Below are 15,654 nucleotides of genomic sequence, written 5' to 3' on the forward strand. Positions count from 1 at the left end.
GAAGAGCACAGGGCGCCAGTGGCGAATTTGCCAATCTTGGTCTTCTCTGGCAAATGCCAAACGTCCTGCACGGTGTTGGGCTGTACATGCACATTTGTGGCCTGCTGGAGGTCATTTTGCAAGGCTCTGGCAGTGCTCCTCCTGCTCCTCCTTGCACAAAGGCGGAGGTAGCAGTCCTGCTGCTGGGTTGTTGCCCTCCTACGGCCTCCTCCACATCTCCTGATGTACTGGCCTGTCTCCTGGTAGCGCCTCCATGCTCTGGACACTACGCTGACAGACACAGCAAACCTTCTTGCCACAGCTCGCATTGATGTGCCATCCTGGATGAGCTGCACTACCTGAGCCACTTGTGTGGGTTGTAGATTCCGTATCATGCTACCACTAGAGTGAAAGCACCGCCAGCATTCAAAAGTGACCAAAACATCGGCCAGGAAGCATAGGAACTGAGAAGTGGTCTGTGGTCACCAACTGCAGAACCACTCCTTTATTGGGGGTGTCTTGCTAATTGCCTATAATTTCCACCTGTTGTCTATTCCATTTGCACAACAGCATGTGAAATGTATTGTCAATCAGTGTTGCTTCCTAAGTGGACAGTTTGATTTCACAGAAGTGTGATTGACTTGGAGTCACATTGTGTTGTTTAAATGCTCCCTTTATTTTTTTGAGCAGTGTATATTTTTTCTATTGGAAGAATTTAATCATTTGCAAAAATGTCTACTTATGATAAGGTAAAAGGTTTCTGTTTCTGTCTCCATATATGGTAAATATAGCCAACGCAAAAATAATCTACATTGAAATGGTATTAATATAAATTTGCATATATTTTCATTAATTCCCATATTTTCCCGTTAATTCCCACGTGAAGTTTCCACCTCTGAATATTCCCCAAAAAGTGCAACCCTAATCAGGATTAAAGTTAGTCAGGATTAAAGTTAGTCAGGCTTAAAGATAGTCAGGATTAAAGATAGTCAGTCAGGATTAAAGATAGTCAGTCAGGATTAAAGATAGTCAGTCAGGATTAAAGTTAGTCAGGATTAAAGTTAGTCAGGCTTAAAGATAGTTAGTCAGGCTTAAAGATAGTCAGGATTAAAGATAGTCAGTCAGGATTAAAGATAGTCAGTCAGGATTAAAGATAGTCAGTCAGGATTAAACATAGTCAGGATTAAACAGTCAGGCTTAAAGATAGTCAGTCAGGATTAAAGATAGTCAGTCAGGTTTAAAGATAGTCAGTCAGGATTAAACATAGTCAGGATTAAACAGTCAGGCTTAAAGATAGTCAGTCAGGATTAAAGATAGTCAGTCAGGATTAAAGATAGTCAGTCAGGATTAAACATAGTCAGGATTAAACAGTCAGGATTAAAGATAGTCAGTCAGGATTAAAGATAGTCAGTCAGGATTAAAGATAGTCAGTCAGGATTAAAGATAGTCAGTCAGGATTAAAGATAGTCAGGATTAAAGATAGTCAGGATAAAACACAAAAAGGCAGTGATTCTTCAATCTTCTCAGGGTGGTTGCATAAAAGTTCCCTTTGTCATAAAGCAGCAGTACCTGAAATCTAGAAATCTCTTAAACCTTTAGTATATATTTTTCTAATTGTATTTCTCATGCGCCGGCCTTTGATTGTTATAAGTGTTTCACAAATTCCCTTTGTGTACTTTTTATTGTTTTGTTACTTTTTGTGAAGCAGGGTTCCCTTGCAAAAGAGACGTCGGTCTCAATGGGACTTCCCTGTATAAATAATGGTAAAAAAATAATAATGTCTTTAGCCAGGGGATAATCCATCTATAGACGGTCAGGTCGTCTGGAGTCGACGGTATGAAAAATGGGACCCTCCGTCGACCTCCATTGTAGAAGGCACCTCCTCTTCCCTATGTGGTCTTCTCCTGTTGGATCTGAAAACAGCAAGCCTAGACAAGGACATGTCGAGAAAATCAATCAATCAATGGATCCCTCATAACAAATTCAGAAACGCTAATCAATAAATCCACTTTCCAAACTAGAAAAGGAATATGTTCTTGAAGAAAAATTGTTTGTTTGCTTCAGCTGCGGGAAAGTACTGAGTGTTACCTTGAGTGTGGTGAACATGAGTCCCAGCTCTCCGTGCTGCAGAGAGGGGTCCATTAGATCTTCTATAAAACTAACCTCAGCAGCCAGGTTCCTCATCCTAAAACAGGGACAAAGCTATCTGCACCTTGACTGGGACTGCAATGTAGGAAACTAGCTTTAAAACATAGAAATGTTGTCTCTGCAGCCTGTTGTCAGTAGGAGTAATGACTCCTGTCCTCAGTAGTAATGCCTCCTGTCCTCAGTAGTAATGCCTCCTGTCCTCAGTAGTAATGCCTCCTGTCCTCAGTAGTAACAGTAGTAATGCCTCCTGTCCTCAGTAGTAATGCCTCCTGTCCTCAGTAGTAATGCCTCCTGTCCTCAGTAGTAATGCCTCCTGTCCTCAGTAGTAAGGCCTCCTGTCCTCAGTAGTAAGGCCTCCTGTCCTCAGTAGTAACAGTAGTAATGTCTCCTGCCCTCAGTAGTAATGCCTCCTGTCCTCAGTAGTTACAGTAGTAATGTCTCCTGTCCTCAGTAGTAATGCCTCCTGTCCTCAGTAGTAATGCCTCCTGTCCTCAGTAGTAATGCCTCCTGTCCTCAGTAGTAACAGTAGTAATGCCGCCTGTCCTCAGTAGTAATGCCTCCTGTCCTCAGTAGTAATGCCTCCTGTCCTCAGTAGTAATGCCTCCTGTCCTCAGTAGTAACAGTAGTAATGCCTCCTGTCCTCAGTAGTAATGCCTCCTGTCCTCAGTAGTAATGCCTCCTGTCCTCAGTAGTAATGCCTCCTGTCCTCAGTAGTAATGCCTCCTGTCCTCAGTAGTAATGCATCCTGTCCTCAGTAGTAACGGTAGTAATGCCTCCTGTCCTCAGTAGTAACAGTAGTAATGCATCCTGTCCTCAGTAGTAACGGTAGTAATGCATCCTGTCCTCAGTAGTAACAGTAGTAATGCATCCTGTCCTCAGTAGTAACAGTAGTAATGCATCCTGTCCTCAGTAGTAATACCTCCTGTCCTCAGTAGTAACGGTAGTAATGCCTCCTGTCCTCAGTAGTAACAGTAGTAATGCATCCTGTCCTCAGTAGTAACGGTAGTAATGCCTCCTGTCCTCAGTAGTAACGGTAGTAATGCCTCCTGTCCTCAGTAGTAACAGTAGTAATGCATCCTGTCCTCAGTAGTAACGGTAGTAATGCATCCTGTCCTCAGTAGTAACAGTAGTAATGCATCCTGTCCTCAGTAGTAACAGTAGTAATGCATCCTGTCCTCAGTAGTAATACCTCCTGTCCTCAGTAGTAACGGTAGTAATGCCTCCTGTCCTCAGTAGTAACAGTAGTAATGCCTCCTGTCCTCAGTAGTAACGGTAGTAATACCTCCTGTCCTCAGTAGTAACAGTAGTAATGCCTCCTGTCCTCAGTAGTAACGGTAGTAATACCTCCTGTCCTCAGTAGTAACAGTAGTAATGCCTCCTGTCCTCAGTAGTAACGGTAGTAATACCTCCTGTCCTCAGTAGTAACGGTAGTAATGCCTCCTGTCCTCAGTAGTAACGGTAGTAATGCCTCCTGTCCTCAGTAGTAACAGTAGTAATGCCTCCTGTCCTCAGTAGTAACGGTAGTAATGCCTCCTGTCCTCAGTAGTAACAGTAGTAATGCCTCCTGTCCTCAGTAGTAACGGTAGTAATGCATCCTGTCCTCAGTAGTAATGCCTCCTGTCCTCAGTAGTAACAGTAGTAATGCCTCCTGTCCTCAGTAGTAACAGTAGTAATGCCTCCTGTCCTCAGTAGTAATTGTAGTAATGGTAGTAACGGTAGTAACGGTAATAATGGTAGTAATGGCAATAATGGCAGTAATGGTAGTAATGGTAGTAATGGTAGTAATGCCTCCTGTCCTCAGTAGTAACGGTAGTAATGCCTCCTGTCCTCAGTAGTAACGGTAGTAATGCCTCCTGTCCTCAGTAGTAACGGTAGTAATGCCTCCTGTCCTCAGTAGTAACAGTAGTAATGCCTCCTGTCCTCAGTAGTAACAGTAGTAATACCTCCTGTCCTCAGTAGTAACAGTAGTAATGCCTCCTGTCCTCAGTAGTAATTGTAGTAATGGTAGTAACGGTAGTAACGGTAATAATGGTAGTAATGGCAATAATGGCAGTAATGGTAGTAATGGTAGTAATGGTAGTAATGGTAGTAACGGTAGTAACGGTAGTAACGGTAATAACGGTAATAATGGTAGTAATGGTAGTAACGGTAGTAATGCCTCCTTACCGTGCTCTAAGCACCACGTAGAGAAACAGAGGTAAGAGGTCATCCATGGACAACAGGAAGTTCCCCTCTAGCAGGGCTTGTACTTCCTGGTTCAGCTCCTCAAAGGTACGCTGGATCACCTGCAGCTTGTCTGATGGGGTGAAGGTGTTGCTGCGAGAGGTAAACAAACAAACATACAAACACACACAAATCAAAGTTTATTTGTCACGTGCGCCAAATACAACAGGTGTAGTAGACCTCACAGTGAAATGCTGAATACAACAGGTGTAGTAGACCTGACAGTGAAATGCCAAATACAACAGGTGTAGTAGACCTTACAGTGAAATGCTGAATACAACAGGTGTAGTAGACCTTACAGTGAAATGCTGAATACAACAGGTGTAGTAGACCTTACAGTGAAATGCCAAATACAACAGGTGTAGTAGACCTCACAGTGAAATGCTGAATACAACAGGTGTAGTAGACCTCACAGTGAAATGCTGAATAGAACAGGTGTTGTAGACCTCACAGTGAAATGCTGAATACAACAGGTGTAGTAGACCTCACAGTGAAATGCTGAATACAACAGGTGTAGTAGACCTCACAGTGAAATGCTGAATACAACAGGTGTAGGTAGACCTTACAGTGAAATGCTGAATACAACAGGTGTAGTAGACCTCAGTGAAATGCTGAATACAACAGGTGTAGTAGACCTTACAGTGAAATGCTGAATACAACAGGTGTAGTAGACCTCACAGTGAAATGCTGAATACAACAGGTGTAGTAGACCTCACAGTGAAATGCTGAATACAACAGGTGTAGTAGACCTTACAGTGAAATGCCGAATACAACAGGTGTAGTAGACCTTACAGTGAAATGCTGAATACAACAGGTGTAGTAGACCTCACAGTGAAATGCTGAATAAAACAGGTGTAGTAGACCTTACAGTGAAATGCTGAATACAACAGGTGTAGTAGACCTTACAGTGAAATGCTGAATACAACAGGTGTAGTAGACCTTACAGTGAAATGCTGAATACAACAGGTGTAGTAGACCTTACAGTGAAATGCTGAATACAACAGGTGTAGTAGACCTCAGTGAAATGCTGAATACAACAGGTGTAGTAGACCTTACAGTGAAATGCTGAATACAACAGGTGTAGTAGACCTCACAGTGAAATGCTGAATACAACAGGTGTAGTAGACCTCACAGTGAAATGCTGAATACAACAGGTGTAGTAGACCTTACAGTGAAATGCCGAATACAACAGGTGTAGTAGACCTTACAGTGAAATGCTGAATACAACAGGTGTAGTAGACCTCACAGTGAAATGCTGAATAAAACAGGTGTAGTAGACCTTACAGTGAAATGCTGAATACAACAGGTGTAGTAGACCTTACAGTGAAATGCTGAATACAACAGGTGTAGTAGACCTTACAGTGAAATGCTGAATACAACAGGTGTAGTAGACCTTACAGTGAAATGCTGAATACAACAGGTGTAGTAGACCTGACAGTGAAATGCTGAATACAACAGGTGCAGTAGACCTTACAGTGAAATGCTTACTTACAGGCTCTAACCAATAGTGCCCAAAAAAAAGTATGTGTCTGGGTAAGTAAAGAAATAAAACAACAGTACAAAGATTTGAAAATAAGAGTAGCGAGGCTATATACAGACACCTGTTAGTCAGGCTGATTGAGGTAGTATGTACATGTAGATATGGTTAAAGTGACTGTGCGTATATGATGAACAGAGAGTAGCAGCAGCGTAAAAGAGGGGTTGGCGGGTGGTGGGACACAATGCAGATAGCCCGGTTAGCCACTGTACGGGAGCACTGGTTGGTCGGCCCAATGAAAGAGAGAAAAGACATGCATGATACAAGACTATATCTGCCTCCCAAATGGGCCCCGGATCAAAAGCAGTCACCTATAAAGGGAATGAGGGTCCATTTGGGAGGTTGCCTGAGGGATATGACACTGTAATACATGACACTGGAGCATCCCTTACCTGATCTGTTGTAAAGTCTTCACTGCAGAAGCAAAGCAGGCATTTTTGGTGCTGGGAAGGACCTAATCGCAGAAATATATCAGAGGTTTGAGTAACAGATATTTATCAAGTGGACGACATTGATGGAAAAAGGTATAGGACATGAAATATCAAGAGGAGGAAAAGTCTCTGGGGGAAAATAGGGTACTATAACATCCCCTGTAGTAATACCGTAACAAGGTTTGTTTGATATTAATCTCATGAAATCAAGCTGCCCCGGGGGGTTCAAGCTACCTCGGGAGAGCCAAGCTACCTCGGGAGAGCCAAGCTACCTCGGGAGAGCCAAGCTACCTCGGGAGAGCCAAGCTACCTCGGGAGATCCAAGCTACCTCGGGAGATCCAAGCTACCTCGGGAGATCCAAGCTACCTCGGGAGATCCAAGCTACCTCGGGAGATCCAAGCTACCTCAGGAGATCCAAGCTACCAAGCTACCTCAGGAGATCCAAGCTACCTCAGGAGATCCAAGCTACCTCAGGAGATCAAAGATCACAGATTTCCTAGAAGAGCTAAAGAGGGTCAACTGCATGAGGACAAAGGCTACATAGTACAGAAAGAGTTACATATACATACAAAGCAAGATGGATTCTAAGATATGGCTCAAAAGACCGGAGAGAAGCAGGAAAGACCTGTCACATAAGAAGAAGAGAGTAGATATCTAGAGCCCACCTGCTGCTTCTCTCCCAACACGGAGACGGAGACCGGCCAGAACTTCCTGAGAGGTAATCACAGAGGGTCGACATTAATAATCACAGAGGGTCGACATGAATAATAGAGGGTCGACATTAATAATCACAGAGGGTCGACATTAATAATCCCAGAGGGTCGACATTAATAATCCCAGAGGGTCGACATTAATAATCCCAGAGGGTCGACATTAATAATCCCAGAGGGTTCAGATAATCACAGAGGGTCGACATTAATAATCACAGAAAGTAGGCAGAACACATCAGAGTAGGATTCTATTGTGCACTACTCAGCCCGTACTCTACACAGACGGTGCGGCATATGCAAATAGACCATTGCCATATATGGATCTGCCCCATTCACTTTGAACTGGACTGTGTTTACAGCATGAGCGGCCGTGAGTAGAAGAACTGGACTGTGTTTACAGCATGAGCGGTCGTGAGTAGAAGAACTTGTTTTGAGATCAAAGCAAGTGCTGCATGTAGCCAAGCGTGAACATTTGTTCATATCCTTTACTAGTTATTGAGTTATCTATTACTGGGATAATTATTTGTAGTCAACAATGGGGGAGTGATTGCTCCCTACAAGAGCACAAAATGTGTACATTTCTAGACATCTTTGAAAAGTGAAGCAGGCAAATAGCTTTTTTTTTTTTGTCTTAAAGTGGCAGTGTTGTATTTTGAGACAGGCTTGAATAAGCTCAGTAGCCAATAGGCAGGGGGGAGCATAACTTGTCTGATTCTCTGTAATATTGGTATTGGAATAATAATACATTTTTATTTTGTAAAGTGGTTTCTTTACATCAAACAACACAACAACATGTTCAGTGGATAAACAGGTTAATGTCAAGCATGTTTGTTTCTCATGGAATGTAGACCTACAGTGCCTTGCGAAAGTATTCGGCCCCCTTGAACTTTGCGACCTTTTGCCACATTTCAGGCTTCAAACATAAAGATGTCAAGATATAAAACTGTATTTTTTTGTGAAAAATCAACAACAAGTGGGACACAATCATGAAGTGGAACGAACGTTTTTTAACAAATCAAAAACTGAAAAATTGGGCGTGCAAAATTATTCAGCCCCCTTAAGTTAATACTTTGTAGCGCCACCTTTTGCTGTGATTACAGCTGTAAGTCGCTTGGGGTATGTCTCTATCAGTTTTGCACATCGAGAGACTGACATTTTTTCCCATTCCTCCTTGCAAAACAGCTCGAGCTCAGTGAGGTTGGATGGAGAGCATTTGTGAACAGCAGTTTTCAGTTCTTTCCACAGATTCTCGATTGGATTCAAGTCTGGACTTTGACTTGGCCATTCTAACACCTGTTTATTTTTGAACCATTCCATTGTAGATTTTGCTTTATGTTTTGGATTATTGTCTTGTTGGAAGACAAATCTCCGTCCCAGTCTCATTCTTCCAGAATGGTCCTGTATTTGGCTCCCCATCAATTTTAACCATCTTCCCTGTCCCTGCTGAAGAAAAGCAGGCCCAAACCATGATGCTGCCACCACCATGTTTGACAGTGGGGATGGTCTGTGTTGCTTTTACGCCAAACATAACGTTTTGCATTGTTGCCAAAAAGTTCAATTTTGGTTTCATCTGACCAGAGCACCTCCCACCTTCCAACTTCCTGATGAACTCAGTCACCGTATCAGTGTATACATCAATGTTGTGTTGTTCTCAGAGGCAACCCGGAACATCCCAGTCCGCGTGATCAAAACAATCTTGAAACATGGATTCCGATTGGTCAGACCAGCGTTGAACAGTCCTTACCACAGGTATTTCCTCTTTGAGTTTCTCCGGCGGTAAAGCGGACGGCACTCAATTTGTTTTTCTACAAGCACTGACTTTGTTGATAACTTTTGTGATGTATTGATAACACGATGTATTGATAATACGATTGTGATGTATTGTTGTCTCACCTAGCTATCTGTAGATGAACGCACTAATTGTAAGTCGCTCTGGATAAGAGTGTTAGAGAGCTAAATGACTAAAATGTATTCGGAAAGAATTGAGACCCTTTGCAATGAGACTCTAAATTGAGCTCAGGTGCATCCTGTTTCCATTGATCATCCTTGAGATGTTTCTACAACTTGATTGGAGTCCACCTGTGGTAAATTAAATTGATTGGACATGATTTAGAAAGGCACACACCTGTCTATATTAGGTCCCACAGTTGACAGTGCATGTCAGGCCAAAAACCAAGCCATGAGGTCAAAGGAATTGTCCGTAGAGCTCCGAGACAGGATTGTGTTGAGGCACAGATCTGGGGAAGGGTACCAAAACATTTCTGAAGCATTGAAGGTCCCCAAGAACACAGTGGCCTCCATCATTCTTAACCTGTTGAGTGTAGGGGGCAGTATTTTAATGTTTGGATGAAAAATGTACCCAAATTAAACTGCCTATTTCTCAGGCCCAGAATCTAGAATATGGATATAATTGTCAGATTAGGATAGAAAACACTGATATTGCAGGGGAAAACATGAGGAAAATCCAACCCGGCAGTGCTGTTTTTCCTGAAAGCTCTCTGTTCCATTGCCTGCCTTCGCTCCATTTAAAGGGATATCATTTAAAGGGATATCAACCAGATTCATTTTCCTATGGCTTTCCCATGGTGTGAACAGTCTTTAGACATAGTTTCAGTCTTTTATTTTGAAAAATGAGCGAGAAAGATCACATTGCGTCAGTGGATGGCTGGGTGAAGCAGAGTTTTGTTTGCGCAACAGCTTGGAGCAGACATTTTCTCTCTCTCTCCTATTGAAGAAGCTACAGTCCCGGTTGAAATATTATAGATTATATGTTGTAAAAAACAACCCGAGGATTGATTATAAAAAAGGTTTGACATGTTTCTACGAACTTTACGGATACTATTTGGAATTTTCGTCTGCGATGTCGTGACCGCTCGAGCCTGTGGATTTTCTGAATGCGCCAACCAAATGGAGGTATTTTGGATATGAAAATAATCTTTATGGAACAAAAGGAACATTTATTGTGTAACTGGGAGTCTCGTGAGTGCAAACATCCGAAGATCATCAAAGGTAAGCAATTTAATTTATTGCTTTTCTGACTTTCGTGACCAATCTACTTGGCTGCTAGCTGTTTGTAATGTTTTGTATGCTGAGAGAGATGTCCTTCCATAAACACTTGGTATGCTTTCACCGAAAAGCTTTATTGAAATCTGACACACCAGGTGGATGAACAACAAGCTAAGCTGTGTTTTGCTATATTGCACTTGTGATTTCATGAAAAATAAATATTTGTAGTAATTTAATTTGAATTTGGCGCTCTGCAATTTGAAAATGATCAGTGCGCCAAGAAGTTAAACGGAAAAAGTTTGGAACCACTATGGTGGAAATTACAACATTATTCTCTACTCTACTCTACTCTAGTCTACTCTAGTCTACTAGAATAGCAGCATACCACCCTGCATCCCATACCACATTGATTTATATTAGAATGTATTCTTAATTGTACTTATTAGTAGTATTTATAGCCAGCACCATACCACCCTGCATCCCACTGCTGGCTTGCTTCTGAAGCTAAGCAGGGTTGGTCCTGTTCAGTCACTGGATGGGAGACCAGATGCTGCTGGAAGTGGCGTTGGAGGGCCAGTAGGAGGCTCTCTTCCCTCTGGTCGAAAAAAAATATCCCAATGCCCCAGGGCAGTGATTAGGGATATTGCCCTGTGTTGGATGCTGTCTTTCAGATGGGACGTTAAACGGGTGTCCTGACTCTCTGTGGTCACTAAAGACCCCATGGCACTTATCGTAATAGCAACAGTTGATTGAGACAATGGTGATAAAACCTAAAGACTGAAGTGTTGGCCTGTCTGCCAGTCCCTCCAGTTTATTTCTCCCACATCGCAGAGTGAACACTGGGCTTTATCATTTTGAGGAAAGGACCTAGTTGGTATTTCTGGATAACGAAGTAGTAATTTGGCACCATGTACATCTTGCTGTCTGTTGCGTGACCCTTTTATGATATTACATATCTGTTCTTTGTCACAGGGTTAACTCTAAAAAGAAGGCAACCTAACCCTGCTTGTTTGAGCTCTCTGCATCACACTTCAGAATGTGGTGGGGGGGGGGTCGACCAGCTTCATTATTGCAATAATTAATCGATATTAAAGTATGAATATTTGAAGAAATCTAAAAGTCTCTTTCCTTTGAATCAGAAATATTCCACGACACCCCCCGAGACTCTTCCTAGAGCCGTCCGGCCAAACTGAACAATCAGGAGAGAAGGGCCTCAGGGAGGTGACCAAGAACCTGATGGTCACTCTGACAGAGCGCAGGAGTTCCTCCGTGGAGATGGGAGAACCTTCCAGAAGGACAACCATCTCTGCAGCACTTCACCAATCAGCGTCACCTGGCACTATCCCTACGGTGAAGCATGGTGGTGGCAGCATCATGCTGTGGTGATGTAGAATGGAACAAAGTACAGAGAGATCCTTAATGAAAACCTGCTCCAGAGCGCTCAGGACCTCAGACTGGGGTGAAGTTTCACCTTCCAACAGGACAACGACCCTAAGCACACAGCCAAGACAACGCAGGAGTGGCTTTGGGACAAGTCTCTGAATGTCTTTGAGTGGCCCAGCCAGAACCTGGACTTGAACCTGATCGAACATCTCTGGAGAGACCTGACAAAAGCTGTGCAGCGATGCTCCCCATCCAACCTGACAGAGCTTGAGAGGATCTGCAGAGAAGAATGGGAGAAACTCCCCAAAATACAGATTTGCCAAGCGTGTAGCGTCATACCCAAGAAGACTCGAGGCTGTAATCGCTGCCAAATGTGCTTCAACAAAGTACTGAGTAAAGGGTCTGAATGTTTATATAAATGTTATATTTCAGTATTTTTTATTTATTTGCAAAAATGTCTAAAAACCTGTTTTTGCTTTGTTATTATGGGGTATTGTGATGTCATTATGGGCTTTTTTGTGATGTCATTATGGGGTATTGTGATGTCATTATGGGGTATTGTGATGTCATTATGGGCTTTTTTGTGATGTCATTATGGGGTATTGTGATGTCATTATGGGGTATTGTGATGTCATTATGGGGTATTGTGATGTCATTATGTGGTATTGTGATGTCATTATGGGGTATTGTGTTGTCATTATGGGGTATTGTGATGTCATTATGGGGTATTGTGATGTCATTATGGGGTATTGTGATGTCATTATGGGCTTTTTTGTGATGTCATTATGGGGTATTGTGATGTCATTATGGGGTATTGTGATGTCATTATGGGCTTTTTTGTGATGTCATTATGGGGTATTGTGATGTCATTATGGGGTATTGTGATGTCGTTATGGGGTATTGTGATGTCATTATGGGGTATTGTGATGTCATTATGGGGTATTGTGTTGTCATTATGGGGTATTGTGATGTCATTATGGGGTATTGTGATGTCATTATGGGGTATTGTGATGTCATTATGGGGTATTGTGATGTCATTATGGGGTATTGTGATGTCATTATGGGGTATTGTGATGTCATTATGGGCTTTTTTGTGATGTCATTATGGGGTATTGTGATGTCATTATGGGGTATTGTGATGTCATTATGGGCTTTTTTGTGATGTCATTATGGGGTATTGTGATGTCATTATGGGGTATTGTGATGTCATTATGGGGTATTGTGATGTCATTATGGGCTTTTTTGTGATGTCATTATGGGGTATTGTGATGTCATTATGGGGTATTGTGTTGTCATTATGGGGTATTGTGATGTCATTATGGGGTATTGTGATGTCATTATGGGGTATTGTGATGTCATTATGGGGTATTGTGATGTCATTATGGGGTATTGTGATGTCATTATGGGGTATTGTGATGTCATTATGGGGTATTGTGATGTCATTATGGGGTATTGTGATGTCATTATGGGGTTTTGTGATGTCATTATGGGGTATTGTGATGTCATTATGGGGTATTGTGTTGTCATTATGGGGTATTGTGATGTCATTATGGGGTATTGTGTTGTCATTATGGGGTATTGTGATGTCATTATGGGGTATTGTGTGTAGATTGATGAGGGGGAAAAAAAACAATGTAATCCATTTTAGAATAAGGCTGTAACATAACAAAATGTGTAAAAAGTCAAGGGGTCTGAATACTTTCCAAATGTAAATTTAAACTGGCGAACTACGGTAAACTTCATAATGTAAAAGAATGTGAAAGGTGACATGAAGAACGTGCTCTGCTTTATCTCCTTCACCACCATGGTCTATTTATTGCCTTACTTCTCTTATCTCACCTCATTTGCACTCACTGTATATAGACTTTTTCTACTGTGTTATTGACTGTATGTTTGTTTATTTCATGTGTAACTCTGTTTGTGTCGCGCTGCTTTGCTTTATCTTGGCCAGATCGCAGTTGTGAAATGAGAACTTGTTCTCAACTGGCCTACCTGGTTAAATAAAGGTGAAATAAAAAATGAAAATAAATCATGAATTGCACAAGTTGACTCCAGGAATTAACTTAAAAAGCAGATACAAATATTAACATGTATTGAAAAACTTCAGATAAATAGTTTCAACGATATTGAAAAAACATCCAGTTTCCAAATACCCCGGTATATACGGTATACCGCCCAAGCCTAGTGTGTCTGTGTGTGTGCCTCCGTATTTAACTTACTGTAGGACCCCCAGGAAGGCCAACAGGCCCAGGTCAGGCTGTTTGTTGAGCCTCAGGACACAGTCCCAGTACACCTCCTCCTCCCTCTCCTTGTCCAGGGCATACAGGGTGAACAGAGGAGGGTACAGCCTGGGCAGCAGGACTGGTAGTAGGAGAGTGGAGCTACTCACCATCAAGCTACCATAAAGGACAGGAGGTAGGGAGTGACACACAACGCAGACAGACAGAAACACAGACAGACACGCAGACAGACAGGCAGACAGGCAGACAGACAGACAGACAGGCATACAGGCCGACAGGCAGACACACACGCAGACAGACAGACAGGCAGACAGACACGCAGACAGACAAGCAGACAGATACGCAGACAGACATGCAGACAGGCACACAGACAGACACACAGACAGACACACACACACAGACAGACAGACAGACAGACAGACAGACAGACAGACAGACAGACAGACGGTGGAAAGGAGGGATTCACACAGAGGAAGGGGACTAATTATATTATATTAATATACAGAAGTAAAAAGTCTGAATACAGGAAGCTGATCTGATCAAGGCAGGCTGATCTGACCAAGGCAGACTCAACTGACCAAGGCAGACTCATCTGATCAAGGCAGGCTGATCTGACCAAGGCAGGCTGATCTGACCAAGGCAGGCTGATCTGACCAAGGCAGACTGATCTGACCAAGGCAGACTGATCTGACCAAGACAGACTCATCTGATCAAGGCAGGCTGATCTGACCAAGGAAGGCTGATCTGAAGGCTGATCTGACCAAGGCAGGCTGATCTGACCAAGACAGACTGATCTGACCAAGACAGACTGATCTGACCAAGACAGACTGATCTGACCAAGACAGACTGATCTGACCAAGACAGACTAACCTGACCAAGACAGACTAATCTGACCAAGACCCCAGGCAGACTGATCTGACTAATGCAGACTGATCTGACAAAGACAGACTGATCTGACCAAGACAGACACCCTATTCTAGCCAGTCACGCCCAACATGGTGTTTGATGGAACTTTGATGGTCCAAAAATATTACTGTGTGTGTGACAATAAACACTAACAAAGCCCTGCACTATATACAGTAATATAACGTCTATCATGTTGGAATGCAGTACCATGACTGGGACTGTAGAGGGCGTATGAAGTATATAAAGTATAAAGTGTAGACTCACCCTTGCTGGTCTGTTTCTGAGGATCCTTTGGGGTCAGGGTGAATAATACCTCCCTCGTCAGGGAGGTCAGGGAACAGAAACCTGGACAACACAGAGAGGATGAGGTGAGACAGAAATCTGGACAACACCGAGAGGATGAGGGGAGACAGAAACCTAGACAACAGAGAGAGGATGAGGTGAGACAGAAATCTGGACAACACCGAGAGGATGAGGGGAGACAGAAATCTGGACAACACCGAGAGGATGAGGGGAGACAGAAACCTAGACAACAGAGAGAGGATGAGGTGAGACAGAAATCTGGACAACACCGAGAGGATGAGGGGAGACAGAAACCTAGACAACAGAGAGAGGATGAGGTGAGACAGAAATCTGGACAACACCGAGAGGATGAGGGGAGACAGAAACCTGGACAACACAGAGAGGATGAGGTGAGACAGAAATCTGGACAACACCGAGAGGATGAGGGGAGACAGAAACCTAGACAACAGAGAGAGGATGAGGGGAGACAGAAATCTGGACAACACCGAGAGGATGAGGGGAGACAGAAACCTGGACAACAGAGAGGATGAGGTGAGACAGAAATCTGGACAACACCGAGAGGATGAGGGGAGACAGAAACCTGGACAACAGAGAGGATGAGGTGAGACAGAAACCTGGACAACACAGAGAGGATGAGGGGAGACAGAAACCTGGACAACACAGAGAGGATGAGGGGAGACAGAAACCTGGACAACACAGAGAGGATGAGGGGAGACAGAAACCTGGACAACACAGAGAGGATGAGGTGAGACAGAAACCTGGACAACAGAGAGGATGAGGGGGGACA

General features: G+C 43.1%; 1 protein-coding gene across 2 annotated transcripts in view; it reads right to left on the reverse strand.

Annotated features, from left to right (window-relative positions):
• Positions 1-675: 675 nt before the first annotated feature.
• Positions 676-15,654, reverse strand: part of als2a (alsin Rho guanine nucleotide exchange factor ALS2 a) — an 89,658-nt gene continuing 74,679 nt past the window's right edge. The window contains exons 28-34 of one of the 2 annotated variants that reach the window (XM_090216342.1): positions 14,829-14,909; positions 13,638-13,814; positions 6,985-7,030; positions 6,280-6,341; positions 4,294-4,443; positions 2,068-2,164; positions 676-1,907 (exon numbers count right to left, since the gene is read on the reverse strand). In XM_090216342.1, coding sequence (XP_090072468.1) covers positions 1,869-1,907; positions 2,068-2,164; positions 4,294-4,443; positions 6,280-6,341; positions 6,985-7,030; positions 13,638-13,814; positions 14,829-14,909 — 652 coding nt within the window. In that variant the 3' untranslated portion in view covers positions 676-1,868. Of the gene's footprint in view, positions 2,165-4,293; positions 4,444-6,279; positions 6,342-6,984; positions 7,031-13,637; positions 13,815-14,828; positions 14,910-15,654 lie in introns of both variants that reach the window. The other variant, XM_090216341.1, reaches the window with a different exon arrangement.

Source organism: Oncorhynchus mykiss, chromosome 22 (assembly GCF_057628025.1).
Source record: "Oncorhynchus mykiss isolate SJ-2025 chromosome 22, ASM5762802v1, whole genome shotgun sequence".
Lineage (NCBI taxonomy): Eukaryota > Metazoa > Chordata > Actinopteri > Salmoniformes > Salmonidae > Oncorhynchus > Oncorhynchus mykiss.